Source organism: Peromyscus leucopus, chromosome 17 (genome assembly GCF_004664715.2).
Source record: "Peromyscus leucopus breed LL Stock chromosome 17, UCI_PerLeu_2.1, whole genome shotgun sequence".
Classification (NCBI taxonomy): Eukaryota; Metazoa; Chordata; class Mammalia; order Rodentia; family Cricetidae; genus Peromyscus; species Peromyscus leucopus.
Window position 1 is genome coordinate 5,861,697 of NC_051077.1, and position 15,251 is coordinate 5,876,947.

A 15,251-nucleotide genomic window follows, 5' to 3' on the forward strand; every position below is an offset into this window, starting at 1 on the left:
CCCCATTTCCTATGTTATTGGCTTGGTCATCAGCTTCTATGATACAAAGCGAGGAGTCCTTTATGTATTCTAGATACAAGCAAGTATTCACATCTATCATGTTCAAAGATTTCCTCTCATTCTGTGTGTATTGGGGGATTCATTCATTTTTTTCCTGTGGAAACAATTCATACTAAGTTTTGTGTGGATGCTTCCACATTAAAGTTATCTTTCAGGGTAACTTGATTTCAGGACCCATTTGACCATAATCATGTTTATTTGGTTTATCTACTGACTGGAGACAATTAGGAGGTTGTTATTCTCATCCATAAAAAACTTTTTTTTATAAAAAAAAAAGGTTTTATCCAGCATTCTTAAATGAATGATGACCGCTGGGGCATCACTAAAACATTGGCTTTTCTAATTAGCTGAAAGGGAGGCTCACTTGGGATCCAAATTATTTTCTAAAGCAAATTGTTTCTTTCTGACAATAAGGTCACCATCCCAGGAGAATAAAGATTTCTTGTTAATACAAGCTGTTCTTTGGTTCTGTTAAAAAGAATGGGATAATGTGAAGAAGACACACTGGAATCAATGATGGTTTCCATCCTCCACTGGATGGGTAAACCATGACATGCCTGTGTTCTCTAGAGCAGCTCCCTGGTGTGTGTGTGTGTGTGTGTGTGTGTGTGTGTGTGTGTGTGTGTGTGAGAGAGAGAGAGAGAGAGAGAGAGAGAGAGAGAGAGAGAGAGAGAGAGAGAGAGAGACCATTGCCAGAGGGTGGTAAACAGAGAAAAAAGGAGGACAAATTCGGGCTGGATTTGGCCTAGAGCAAGAGAAAAACTTCAGCCATGGCTAGTATTCCTCTAATGCATTTATTCGGTCCCATCATGCCCAGATCATACAATCCATTTTGAAAGACCGTCTCAGCCTGCTGACAGTCATTTCAGTTCTTCTGATTAGGAGACTGATGTTGGGATGGCAGAAAGATAATATTTTACAACGGCTTGCCCTTACTGACTATTTTTGTTTGGTTACCTACAGGTAGGTGACCTCTTTCCTTCCCTACCCTGGGTATCTGGATAGCAGTCCTGTAAATATGCCACCAGTGGTAGTCATCCCATGCTGGCTTCCTATGAATAAGTCTCTAGGATCACAGTCTGCATGGCAATGTTCTTCTCCACAAAAACCAATGTGTTGATGGCAGAAGGCAAGTAAGGAAAGCAGTTTATTCTGTTCAGGGAAAAACATGGCGCTAATCTCATTTCACGAGAGCATCTGCTTCCTTGTTTGTGGACACAGATAATGGCCTCCACGTGAGTAGAACTCAGAGTGCACAAAGCCAGCACTGTTTGGAATCTAGCCTAGTGAGTCATTCAAAAGTTGGGTGGGTAGGGAGGTAGGGGTGGATCTGGGAGGAGTTGGGGGAGAAGGGGTGAGCGTTATATATTAGATGAAACTCTCAAGTAATTAATAAAAATCTATTTACAAGACTTGGCTGGCACCTTGATCACTTCCATTCAGCTTTTGAGTCACCTCTTTTCAGTTTCTTCTCCAAAGGACCATTTAAAGGCCCAATTGATTTTTGCTTTAAACAAACAAACAAACAAACAAACAAACAGGAAAGCTTACCTTGTCTTTCCAGCTTGAACTTTCCAAAGTCTTTTCCATGTATATCACCCTGAAAGGAGAATCCTCCTCTCTCAAGTCCCGAGGACACCTAGTTTGCAGAAAGGAGGGCAGAGCAGAAGAAAAAGGAAAGAAAACTCAGCTGTCACTCAAACATAACTAATACCACTCAGACTTAGATATCGCATGCCCAGAGTGTAATTTCCCCCAACTTTCTTTAACGACATATGTAATCTGAAAAATCAGTATAGAGTTCAGTTGAAAGCAACGTAGGAGGGGGCATGGTGCCAGTTTGACCCCTAGCATGATCATCCATTCTACAAGGTCACATGGCAATGGCCTTCCCTAATGAGGAACACTGTGTATTAGTGCACAACTCTCATTATGTGAATTCGCTTTAACTAAAAGAGCATCCCATGAGGCTGTGTAACTTTGTTAGAGAGCAAACTGGAATGCAACAAATGTCAGACTCGCAGAGAACACCACCAAGCATAACATGCCCACTTTGCTTTCTATGTTTATTGATCATGACTCTTGGAGCCTTCAGATAATTTTCTAGGTGGTCTTGAAATATCCACAGTTCTGATGGTGAGAGCTATGGTATTAGCAGAGCAGAGCCTAGACTGATGAACCTATTTGCCCTCAGCAGCAACAATCCTTTCACTCTGGACCAACTTATTTCTCATCTCGGAGATTCGGTTACTGCCAGCATCAGATGATGTGAATGGTGGCCATACTTCAGGGGTACCTTCTGAGTTCCAGAGGGATGGACAGCGTTTCCCCTGCCTAGAATTCTCAGTGGATCACAGACTCTTCTGCCCAGACCTCAAAGTGTGACGACCATGTGAAAAACTTCATGACAGTACTTACATAACCATCGAGTCCCCAGTTGTCATTTTCAAACTTGCTTACAAAAATATCTGCTGGGCCTTTGATATGAAAGGCTTTCAGAAGTAGGTGGGCCTCTTCCTTCTTGTAGACCCCTGCAAAAACGTCACAGCTGTCAGTCTTGCACTGAGGAAGTCAGAGTCCGCGACTTGACCATTCACCCATCCCATAAGGACCAGTCACAGTGGGGAATCATGTCACAGACAATAGAACATTTAAACACATGTTTTATTTTTAAGATTGAGCCTCAGTATTTTTACCACTGTAGGGTTGGAGAAAAATCACTTCTTACCAAAGTCCTTGAACGGATCTTTCTCAAACAGATATATCATTGCACTACACTCAGCACCGCTGTCCAACCAAAAAATTAGTAGGAACTCAAACCCGCTGATGGAAAGAGCCAGCATTTTTCATTCATATTTTATTTGCTTCTGAAGACAGGGGTGTGTAGAAAAAACAGTCTGAAATCCTAATTCAGAACACAACTCCTTTTAGAGACGGCTTGCCCTGTTCATAGGAAAGGCATCATGGTAGGGGATTTTGAGGATAGCACGAGAGACAGGCAGAGGGAGCCAGTAGCTGCACCTGTCAGCTACACCTACACGGAGATGACTGTAGTGCTGCCCAAAGAGATGTGATGGGAACATGCCATGCACCAGCAATTAGGGCTCCACCAAGGGAGGAATACACACACCACAGAAACAAGACACCCAAACAGCTTAATCCAGAGCCATGGAGTTCTGGATATAAATGGAGTATTCTTAATTTACTATGTCATGCACATAATTAAAAAAAAAAAAGAGTTCCATTTCTGTGCTAGCTCCACAATCCTTGGAAAGAAAAACTAGCAGGAACAGACCATGGTTGCTGAGGACTCCAACAGCATTCAGCGTAGGCAAAGCCGGAATGGTTTTAGTTAGAAGGTGTGCTGTGAGGTGCCAGGGTACATACCTGTCAGCTCCAGCTGCACCTGTGAGGATGCAGTGAAGGTCGCATTCACCTTGCTGCTGGTTGCATTGAACCAGTCCACAGTGAGGGTCGCGGGCTGTCTTTTCCCCAGATATTCGTAATACCCCTTCCACACCGAATTGATGGAAAACACATCGGAAGGAACTGTGGGTGGAAGTGGGGACAGACCGGCATTAAGACAGGCACAGGCACAGAATCTAGACATTTTCAAAAACACAAGAAGGCCTAAGATTGCCCAGTGAGGAAGTACAGTTAAGGACAGCATTGGGCCAAGGGTGACTACAAGAACTTGCTCCTAGTATGTGCAAAACACCAAAGGAACAGGAAGATCAAGTCTGTGGCTGGTAGTGAGGCTCTCACTGCTCTTTGGGAAGTTATTTAGAGGCATGGCTGTGCTGGAATTGATGGACATGCCAGGTACAGAGGGTTCAGTGAGTTGGTTCTACCAGTGTTGAATTAGTTTTAGCCAGTAAGAAATGCACTCTACTGACCCCTGACTACTACTGCTCAATCACTGTCTTCCAGGTTTACTCTTTGACAGCCATGGCAAATCTGGAGGAAATGACACTAGTAGTCTGTCAGGAGCCCCCACTCCCAACAAATTGGCACTTTCCAGTACTTGATGGCTCCTGCCTTGAGAAGACAAGAGGTGTACCCATAGCTTGTACTCTATGCTAACTTCTATGGGAAAATAATAGTCTAGTGTTAATTTGAAAGGCAGACATGACAATATCAACTGTCACTTTTATATATGTTGCTTAAATATGGATATAAAGAAGCAGAGCGTCTTTGTAACACAACATTCCTCTGTGACAAGAATTGGCATAAAGGTAATTGGGATATTTCTTTAGTTTTCAATGTCTATTACATATATTTAATTTGTCTTTAATATCTCCCTGGCAATGGTCATATATAAATTACTGTTCTCCTGATGATATTAATATAAAACTGAACAGTACAACACCCTGTAAATACCCACCAATGTTAGCACTGAGACTCTCAGTATTTCTACCTTATAACATGCTTCTATCATTTAATTAGACGAAATCAACTGTTGATTGCATGGGTCTCAACAGTGTTGGAGTTGTTGGGGAGAAATATTTATTTCTCTGTCAATATAGAGCCTTTGGCAAACCTAACGACGTGATACATGGTGATGTCACAGGCATGTCACAGCTACATCCATACTTCTCTTTCACTCCAAGTGACCATCTTCCCATCTCACTAGACCAGCCAAGCCTACAGAACCCAGACTAGCAAATTAACCATTATGGACGAATCCAGTCTCATAGCTGCCTATGGCTTGGGTACACCCGACTTACTGATAAAGGTAAGAATGGAATAAGTTAAATTAGTAATGGGCTGATGTGTCAGCATAAGTATTTAAGATACTTATAAATAACCAACATTAAACACTTTTACTTATAAACAGACATTTTAACCCAAACCCACAAAATACCCTACTTTAGGTTACAATTGCCCCTAAAGTAACCATTTACCCATTAGAATCTACATGCTCAGCTGAGTATTTTGTTGTATATGGTACAACCACTGCCCTGAGCCACCACTGTGGGTACATCACCATGACAAGCCAGCCTGGTTATATAGAATTAGGAAGAACCCGGGGCTTAGATCATTTCTCAATCTCTGGATTGAGATGTGATCATTGGTCATGGAGGAGACACTTTCATCCGGGGCCCCTTCTCAACTCACTCTCTTGCTGATGGTAATGGGTAAGAATAAGGCAAGGATTAGATCTCTGAGCTATATTATAATATACTGCCCTGACCAACACCCATTTTAATTAGCACTTCCCTTTAGAGGACACGATCAAAAGGTATATATTGATGCTGATGTTTGTGCCCACCAAGGTGTTTGTAGTTATTTCAACATCTATAACACAAAGTTGGCAAATTAAAGTCAGGCTGAAAGTCTACGGTAACAAAAGCATATTCTTTTTAGTTTTCCCGGGGTAAATGTTGCCTTGTAAAGTGTTGACTTTGTCATTCATTTAGAAGTTACATTTAAATAAGATAACTAAGGATTGAAGCATATTTTCACTCCTCATGTACAGACTGGGAAGAGCCCCCTAACCCCACTGGCAGGCTTCTTCCTCATCTGAAAATCAAAGTAGTAGGTAGCATTTTGAACTACCAGCATTGCAAACTGCCTTCCAGGTGGCTTCTGAAATACAGTTTTATATCCAAGAAAATAGGGCTAAAACCGGAGTAAGGAAAGTACTAGTCAAGTATTTTGTATTTTTACAAAGTTTTCCTGTTTTTGGTTAAAAACAAAGTCAATCGTGGCTTCAAACGAAACTTCGGGATACATTCTGTTCACTCAGTGCACATTTCAGCTTCTGACACAGATCTGCTATGCAGATGTTTTCCAGCTGTGACACCTTTTCCTGGGAACAGCATGGCATCTATTGAATTCTCCACATGAAATATTATCAAGGGGCCACATCTGATGGCAGGCTAAAACCTTCATTCTAGAAGACAGCGGATGCCTGAGTTTTGGAGATACTGGAAAAAATAGGGCTCCACATTTGAACTGCTCAAATAATGACTTTTAAGCTGTCAAATGCCTTGAGTGTGCTAACTCCCTCAAGGAGGGGGGTTGCAACCCTATTTATAAGGCTCTCCATCATACCACATGTGGGGCCAAAATGCCCAATGTGTCTTCTAATGAAGTCTTGTGATCACACCAAAGGCCTCCTTTTATGTGGTGACATGCCACTAACAAGCCACTAGGGTGAAGGAAATAGAGGTGTGTGCAGGTGTGGTGCTTAATGTGGGACCAACCGATTCAGAAATTTAAATTCAAAAATCGTTTCACTGTGCAGGGCTGAGAACAAATGAGTTTGGTTGAAAGCTAGAACTCTTCTGGTATACGAACCTGGAGTTTTAGTAACTGTTTCATTAACTTCTCTCACTCCTTTACCTACAAGTAAAAAGACAAATTATCATTTTCAAAAACATTGATTTTTTTTGGGGAATCAGGTTGAAAAAAAATTGTCAAGTTGAAGCGATTCTCCTTCCTCTGGATTTATAAAAATGTACAAAATATAAGTATTGTATGCATAAACACTTCGACCCGGGTATTCACAGCAGAATCTCCTTGCGTTTGCGGCAATGCTGAGCTGGGCTGTGAGGCCCGTGTTGTGCCTCTAGGACGGAGGTTTGCACTAAGGGTGCTACAACAGAGAGCCTTGCAAATGAGGGTGGCCAAGGGGGGACTTCCTGACAGCCTCTGAGCGGCCACGGCTGACACCAGCAGGAAATATCCCAAGTGAGGAAAATGTCACAGTCCCTCATTAGTCCATCCCACTACATCTGTAGATATATAGGATAATATTGAAGAATGTCAACTTCCTTTCCCCAGACATTATTGAGTTTGGTCAAAGTTAGATTCCTAAGCTCTCAGCTCTTATGGCATTATACTAAACTGCAAGCTATTTTATAAATATCTGTTCTCTACTTATGAGACTCTAACTTGAGAACTGTGAACATATGGGCTCCAGGAAATTCAAGCTGAAGTTGGGATGCCTTGGTTCCCTGAGATGTCTGCACCCATTGCCAATGATTATCACACAAGTGATATGCTGGTGGCATTTCTCATCAGGCCCGACCCAGACTCAGTTCTCCCCTCAGTAAACACCTGCCTTTGTGAGTGATTCACGGCACTGTTTCCATTTTGCAATAGAACCAATATCAGTAGTAGAAAAGCTGGTGTTTCACTACCCATTGGCTTCTGATCTTAAAAACAACACTGCTCATTTTATATATGCTAGGAGTGCTGATGACATTTATTGACACTTCTCATTTTTAAAGATAATGCCATTTTCCAACATCATAGCGTTTATTTATTTATTTATTTTTAATGCAGAGCAGAACATGTTTCTTCAGCCAAACAGCTTTCCTCTGTAGCTTAAAATTCAGTTAACAACCAAGTATACACATCCATCTACTCTTGGCCCTTCTGTTGGACACTTTCTCTGCACACATCCAAGCCCACGGAGCCTAGGCACTGTGGCGCATTGCCTATGGGGCATTGATGCTTCATCACAATGTCACATGTGAGGGTCCCTTGACCTGCACACTAGCCTGACCACAGGGGCAGCTCTTCCTGGCTCTTTAGAAGTACATTTTTACACCTCCACCAGAGACTTACTTTTACAAACCGGTGATTTCCCTGTCCATTTCATATCTGCTTTACATGTCCTGTGTTCGGATCCACCAGCAAGGAAAAATCCCGGATGGCAGGTGTAGACTAAAGTGTAGCCGAAAGCTGGAAGATCGATGGCTCTCACATCTGCATGGGCTGGGGTCTCTGGCTGCCGGCAGGCATGGGCTGAAAAGGCATTTACTCCATTAAAAAGCTCTGGAGCTCTCTGTTCATTGTTAAACTGCTACTTTACATGTATTCATGGGAACTAAAAGAGGAACATTCTACAAAGGGTTATGAATTAGGAATTATATACTTGAGAAATATACACCACATACATACAAACACACACACATATATGTGCACATATACAATACACATATAAGTGTAAAATTATGTATATAAATTTAGAGGAGAGATCCCAGCTTTCATAAAAACAGAATACGCTGGTATAATACAAAAGAAATACTATGTTAAAAATCCCTAGGGTGGGGTGGGAGAGATGACTTGGTGTTTAGGAGCACTTCTTACTCTCCTAGAGGACCTGAGTATGGCTCCCAGCATCCATGTCAGGGGGCTCACACCCTCCTAGTGCTCCAGCTCCAGAACCTTCTTCTAGCCTCTGTGCACACTGGCATATACATAGAACATATAGATGTGCACAAATAAAAATGAAAATAAATCTTTAAAAATCTGTAATAACCACTCCAATAAGCTAACATGATCAGATATATGCTTGGATTCTTGTCAAGCATCATCAAAAATATTTATTGCTTATCTATATAAGTGTTAATTTTTGATATGTTTTACAAGTTTAGCCATAATTGTAAGTTATATAAGCCACAATTATAAGTTCTTATATCTTTTAAAAATATAATTTGGGAACAAATAAAGTTGGAATACTAGTGTCCTACCATAAATAAAACTCATACATTTATAAAAACCATACATGTCTTTAGTGAAGGACTTGTAAGTCTCTAATTTTACAGTTGTGAATTTAGTTGCTTTAAGAATTGTCAATAGTTCATATTTTGGCAAGTTTTCAATCTTTATTCCTGCATGATAGCCACCTTCATAATGCACATATACACACTTGAGTGTGTGAGTGCATGGCTGTGTGCAGGTATATACATAGCTTCTCCACATGGCTGAGAAGTAAGATAGATATATCAGCTTTGAAATAAGTGCACACCTGACCATTCTGACAAGGAAAGACATGGTGAATTACACCTTACCTGCCATAGCAATAACTTTTCACAGCATTCAGCTAATGCTTTTATGTTCAACATAGCAAGGTATGGGGTTGCCTAAGGTAAGTGGTGGGTGACATGAATCATTCAGTACACATTCCCACAGCACTTCCTCATTCTCATGATTGAATCACAAAGTAAAAGTCAATCCATCCATCACTATTCCAATGATCAGTCATTATACACTTCCAGTGAGTCTCTAGCTACAACTCCATGCTGAGTGCATGTACTGAGTGTCTGGCTCATTCTTTGAGCCAGTAAATGGAGTGTAGACAGTTGGAAGGATGGTTGCATGCTCAGGGCAGTGCTGAGTCTGAAGTCACTCTGTGTCCTGGGTTTCTGGCATTTGCCTGACCGACATCAGCTGGGAACCTAGTTCCGTGTCACCTCCTGCCTCTTCCTACACACCTGATGCATTGAATCTTGGGGTTGAAGACCATCATTATGATCAAACTCTCAGTCTGGTTGGTTTGACTGGTCTAGGAACCTTAGGTACATTTGGAGAAATGCACCCATTTAGAATTAGGGAATGAAAAACAAACAAACCCATTGCTCTTCACAGTTTCCCTGGGAACTGTGACTTCTTTGCAGACACCCGCCAATGGTTCTTGCAGCTATGGGGGAAGAACCTGAACTTACGTATGCATTCTGTCTGTATCCCACTCCATGTGAGGTTTGCAAGGCAAGTTCGTGTGGTCGAGCCTTGGATATGGTAACCCTTCCTACATCTGAAGAACACGGTACTTCCAACCTGTGGAGAAAAACAACAGAGCTGCAGAGGAAGGACAGCACCCCAGAACCAGGGGAGGTGTACCAGTGACCTATGCTACCGAGCCTCCACAAGGATTAGCACACCACTTCTACATGCATGGCAGAGCATCACAGTCAAAACAGACTACTTGCTGAGTAATGGCTGCTGAAGAGTGGGAGGGGGTGGGGGACCGTGTTAAAGAAGGGAGAACAGGAGCTGGATCTGACAATCAACATGGTTGTTTATTTGTGTCAACAGAGTATGCTTTAGCATCATGACAAATGCCTATTACAGGAGGCTAAGACATGAAGATTGCACATTCAAGGCCAGCCTGGACTACATGGTGAGTTTCAGGTTACCCTGGGGTGTAGGTTGTAAGCCTGGCTCAAACAACAAATGCGCACACATTTTTGCATTTTAGAAGTCTCCTTCTTTCATTTATGCCTGTTGGTTTGTTTTTCTTCACTCTGCTCCTTGTATTTGGAACCCCAGACAGCACCTGGGGACTGCTTTTGTTAATGCTCTGGAGGCTGGCCACCTGCTGTGCTCTCCTAGGATCCCTCACAACTCAATAAGTCAAGATGTGTGAACCATGCCGGTTCCCTGAACATCCTTCCCATCTGAGTCCCGCTTCATCTGCACACTTCCCTTCTGCCTCTTCTCTGTTTCTTTCCTGCTTTCTTTCTACACAGGAGCCTTGTTATGTCCAGGCCTTGGCATGTGCCAGAGTCACTGGCCAGTCAGTGCTACCGCTCCCTCCACGGTCTTTCTCCTGTTTCTACCCTGACCAGGGGAGATTTCTAGAAAGCCAGATTTCTTTTAGACAATGGCCTATGGTCACGATATATGATTCCCACATTGGAAACACAAACATAGGCAAGACAGAGAGAAGAAACAGCTGCCTTGGGAAAGCTGATGGCTGAGGGGCCAGCTCTGCTGGGGCTTGATGCATCCAGAGCATTCTGTTAGCACCAAGCAAGAGTCCAATGATTCAAAAACCCATCTTCACCCAGCTCGGAGATTTTTAAACTGTTCTTCGACTTCTTATGAACACTATTCTATTCCTTACACCACCCTCACCCACACTGGGGGATTTTAGGGAAACTATAATTAAAACCAAGAGCACCCAGGTAGCATGTTGAATGAGAGATGTGATGGGGGTGTGCTCTGATCATGTGATAAAGTAGAAGGGGGATTTATAATCCAAGAGAAACAAATGTATCTAAAGTTCTAATTAAGAACTGGTACCAGCTGGAGAGAAATAACAACCTGCTTCCTTTCTGGAATGGATGCTTCCAATCAGATATGACCTCTCAGACTTCTTGGTGACACATTGATGGGATGCACCAGTAGGAAGAGGAAGAGAGCCCTGTCATTTCATGGCACAAGAAACCACTGCAGTACCCTATTCAGTAAATCGGTTTTAGCCAGATGTGCCAATTTGTGGGACCTGCGTGTACCTGACCTGAACTGCAACTCTATGGAACAGGACTGACTAGACAGCTGGCAGGCAACTCTTCTCTCCTCTTATCCAATTAGCATAGTGCAAATGGAATATTCCAGAACTTAAGAGGGTCCCTTCATGGAGGTGGTGTTTCAGGACACAGCTCAAGAAAGCATACATTGGGTTCTAAGGAAGAAAAAAGAAGACCCCGGGGAGGTTTTATCTCCCAGTTCCAGCCTTAACTTTCAAAGGCCATGCCTGTGTCTTTTAAATGATAGTGAGTCAGGTTGTTGGGCGCTGTCCTTGGTTAATTCTCTTTGAAGTGGGTGAGCTATTTCTCTATCTCTCTCAGCTTCTTGTGAGGAGACAAGGACTGTGGCGATTTTGCCATTTCTGTGACTGCAGGTTGTGCCCACGTAGGCTAAGACATCCTGAAATCTGTGGTGACCGATAGTAATCATTTTCCAAGGTGAGCCAATGAGAACAATATCCATTTGTTTTCCAAATGACCAGAAATTTGGAACTGAACATTTACCTGTCAGGAGGCATTTATCTGAAGCCTGAGGCCATACCTGGATCATCATCCACAATGTGCTAACCCATCTACTGTGAGAATTATTCTGTGGTACTCCAAAGAGAAGTGACAAAATAACAAGAGAAGATGGATAGGACCAGTAAAAATAGAAACACTCCAGCGCTCTTGAGAGCTACGATGAAGTGGCTGAGGGAAAAGACTTTAATTCTGAACTGGTGGGGCTATTAACTTGAAAACAGCAAACATATCTAACTTTGGGTGTCTGCGTCATGTCACAGACAGCCAGGTGTCACCTGGGGGAATCACACTAAGGATGGCTGATGCTTGCCATATCAAATTCATCATCTTCCATTTGAAGTATTTCTCCATTAATTGTAGCAATAATGCATGTCATATTAAAGGCAAAAGAACATTCCAAAGTGAGACTCATGAGCCAACAATTCAAGGTACTTTACAAGATCATATTGAGAATAGATATCATGGCAAAGCTTGGCATGGGGGCTGGAACACATTTTTTTTTTTTTCTGGTTTTGATTTTCTTTCTGGAAATGTGTGCTATTTTCTAACTATATCTAGTCGTCACATGGAGTTATTTATGTCTCAGTAACAAGTCACACTGACTTGGTAATTGTCCTTTATGTCACTAAATCAAAAGTACAGAGTCATGCGTACTACTCAGTGAAAATTAATACAGCCATTGGCACAATGCTAACAGATAGGGAAACTGGTTCCTGTGTAGACGTCCTGGTTGAAAGGATTTTCTATGCAAAAATGTAACATGAATAAGTTAAGAAATATAGCAATGTACACATTTGATTGCTATTGGCTAGGCCTCATGCCCCCAGGACATAGAAAATGAAAACGAAGTACCTCATATCCTTTAGAGCTATTCTGTATTCCAAAGTGGGGAGTTCCCGGGTCTGGGCAAGCGGTGTGGGCCGGATCTGCAATTCACAATTAAAAATAAATCCTAACACCTTTTATTGAAAAGTCTTGTGAACTTAGAAAATGTTTTCAAAATGCCTATGATATTTTATATGAATTGTTAAAGTAAGTGGCTGCCTTCATCTCCCGGGACATCTTTGATGCTTTATCAATTTTAAAGTGGATTTGCATATTCTCACCTAATCTGCATGCTCACATCCAATCTGCATATTTGCATCTATTTGAGAATAAGCCGTTCTTCCTCACTCTCTGGTGTATGTCTCTCTGCTGACAGATACTTGTTCCTGAATATTAAAGTCTCTCCAATCATTTTCTACTTTGATTTTTTGGTTTGTACGGATTTTACTATCACAGTCGCTCATCCATATTAGACTCTTTTTTTTTTTTTTTGATAATTTTTCTTAAGTTTTCAAAGTGAGAAACATACACTATTCCAATGAAGGCTTCTGGTAATATATCAGGGCCATTTTCAAATGCGTGGGATATAAACAAAGAAGTGGACACACTGCTGCTGTCTCCAGCTGCTTGTACAGAATGACATAGATAAGGTCTTCAAAGCACTTTCCTAGATAGAAGTCTGGGGAAGGAAGACATGTTAATACAGAGCAGTCTTCCATGGAGCAATCACATTCAAGCCAAATCACAGGAAATAGTCCTAGAGTTGGAATGGAAAGTTTCATGGAAATTATTTGTAATGCTGCCTTTAGTTTTAGGTATAAACAATTTGATTGCTGAGAAAATTGCTGAGACTAAAGCTCTTAATTACTGTAAATTTGCACAAGAATCTTAGTGAAAGTGGGTGGTCAATATTAACTCACAATAAGAACAGCCTCTTTGCTATGGGGACGGTTGCTAGGAGATGGTAATAATTGTCTCATCCAGAACACCCCTTCCCTATCGACAAAGCTGTAAGCTGAGCTGGTTGGAGATGGAGATGCTCAGGTGGGGAAGAATCCATCAGGTTTCGAACTCAGTTTGCATGGTTTGAAGGAGGCTGAACTTCCCTTAGCGGTACTGACTACATTTGACCAGGTCCTTGCACAGGACATTGTCTAAGACATAACCGCAAATGAGCTTGAGCCTCGTAGGAACATCATTCCACAGTTGCCCCCACACCCTCAGCTCTGCCTGCACATTACCTATACAGGTGGGCTGGACTCCACTCCACATTCCGTCCGCCTGGCAGGTTCTCCTGGAGGAACCCACTAACACGAATGGGGGTTTGCACTGGATGAAAACCTCAGACTTAAAGGTGAAGCTTTTCCCACTGAGCCGGCCCTCTGCAGGAGTGCCGGGATCACCACAGAACACAGCTGAGGAAATAAACAGGCCATGTCAGTACTCAGCATGTCTGGGCCAGGCTGGCCTATTAAACCTGCTTAGGTCCTACGGATTCTTCAGATTCTGCCACTAAACCAGCAAACTCCCAAGGAGAAGGCACTGTGATGGCTAGTGTTATGTTGATGGCTAACTTGATATTTAAAAGTTTAAAATCTCTGTGCTTAAGAGACATATAAAGCAAAATCAGACTTCCAATTAAGCGGTGTTAAGGGTTAAATTTTTTTGCTGTTCCTGCTTCTGTAAACAAGCCTGCTTTGTAGGAAATGACCTGCTTGCTAGAACAAATTGTAACAGTACTCTTTGCCTTTATAAACACCTGGCTGAGGTAGCTGGACTGGGTGCCGTATTTAGGAATCTTGAGTCCCTGGTATGTAGACTTGGCACCAGTATCTAAACAGAAGCCTCTTCTTTGTTGCAATTTATTTATGATAAGACTGATGAATCTCTGAACCACCCCAGACCCACAATAACACCTGCCTTTGGCCACATTTGCTCAAGTCTGAGTTTACACACAATCTGACCACAGCTACACATCACTGTGCTGTTGAAAGTACCCCCTCGAGTGTCTGCCTTCACAGGGCACACTCTACCCTAGGACTTACGCAAGCACTGAGGGACTTCTCCTTTCCACACTCCACGCCCTTCACAGGACAGGATGGCCGAGTGGGAGAGCTGGTAGCCGTCCACACAGCTGTAGCTTATGCTGGCACCCCAGCGGAAGTCTGATCCCTCCACCTTCCCGTTTGGCACTGGAGGAGGCTGATTGCAGAGGACAGCTGTTGCCAAGAATAAACAGGTCAAATACTGATGGACACACCAGTGGGGCTGTTTATGTCCCTCCCCACCACATCTCTCACAGTGGCTCTTATCAGGGCTCTGACCACAGCTTACGCCATAGCACCCACCCTGAATCTTGCCATAAACCATACCACCATAGCACCTGCCATGCCCCCCGCCCCCAACTACATCTCCCACTCTGGCCCCTGTCATGCACCCCTCTCTGCATCACTGATGCATTTTTAAGTAGAAATAATATCTACAAAAACATTAACAACATGAGAGTTTTCCTCCAGTTATTTCTTCTTTAGCCCAGACCAAATATGTAAGAGTAACAATGAAGTCCAACCACAAAGCACAGTAGGATGGAACAGTATTAAATCCTCTGTGCTGGTCACACACATGGCCAAAGGGGAAAAAAAAATCCTAGGTCATTTCATTCCTGATACTAGGAACAAACCTAAGGAGAGCTTGATCACACGACATCAGCGAAACCTTCAAATTTATGTTACAGCTGGCAAGACTTTCTCCCAACATCCACTATTTTATTTATTTAACGATAGCATATGATTTGTC

General features: G+C 42.5%; 1 protein-coding gene across 1 annotated transcript in view; it reads right to left on the reverse strand.

Moving 5' to 3' along the window:
* Csmd1 (CUB and Sushi multiple domains 1) overlaps window positions 1–15,251 on the reverse strand; it is a 1,301,483-nt gene that overhangs the window by 9,615 nt on the left and 1,276,617 nt on the right. Inside the window, exons 59-67 of the mRNA XM_028882070.2 lie at window positions 14,501–14,674; window positions 13,697–13,870; window positions 12,483–12,556; window positions 9,522–9,633; window positions 7,639–7,818; window positions 6,364–6,408; window positions 3,448–3,609; window positions 2,479–2,591; window positions 1,612–1,699 (exon numbers count right to left, since the gene is read on the reverse strand). Coding sequence (XP_028737903.2) covers window positions 1,612–1,699; window positions 2,479–2,591; window positions 3,448–3,609; window positions 6,364–6,408; window positions 7,639–7,818; window positions 9,522–9,633; window positions 12,483–12,556; window positions 13,697–13,870; window positions 14,501–14,674 — 1,122 coding nt within the window. The remainder of the gene's footprint in view (window positions 1–1,611; window positions 1,700–2,478; window positions 2,592–3,447; window positions 3,610–6,363; window positions 6,409–7,638; window positions 7,819–9,521; window positions 9,634–12,482; window positions 12,557–13,696; window positions 13,871–14,500; window positions 14,675–15,251) is intronic.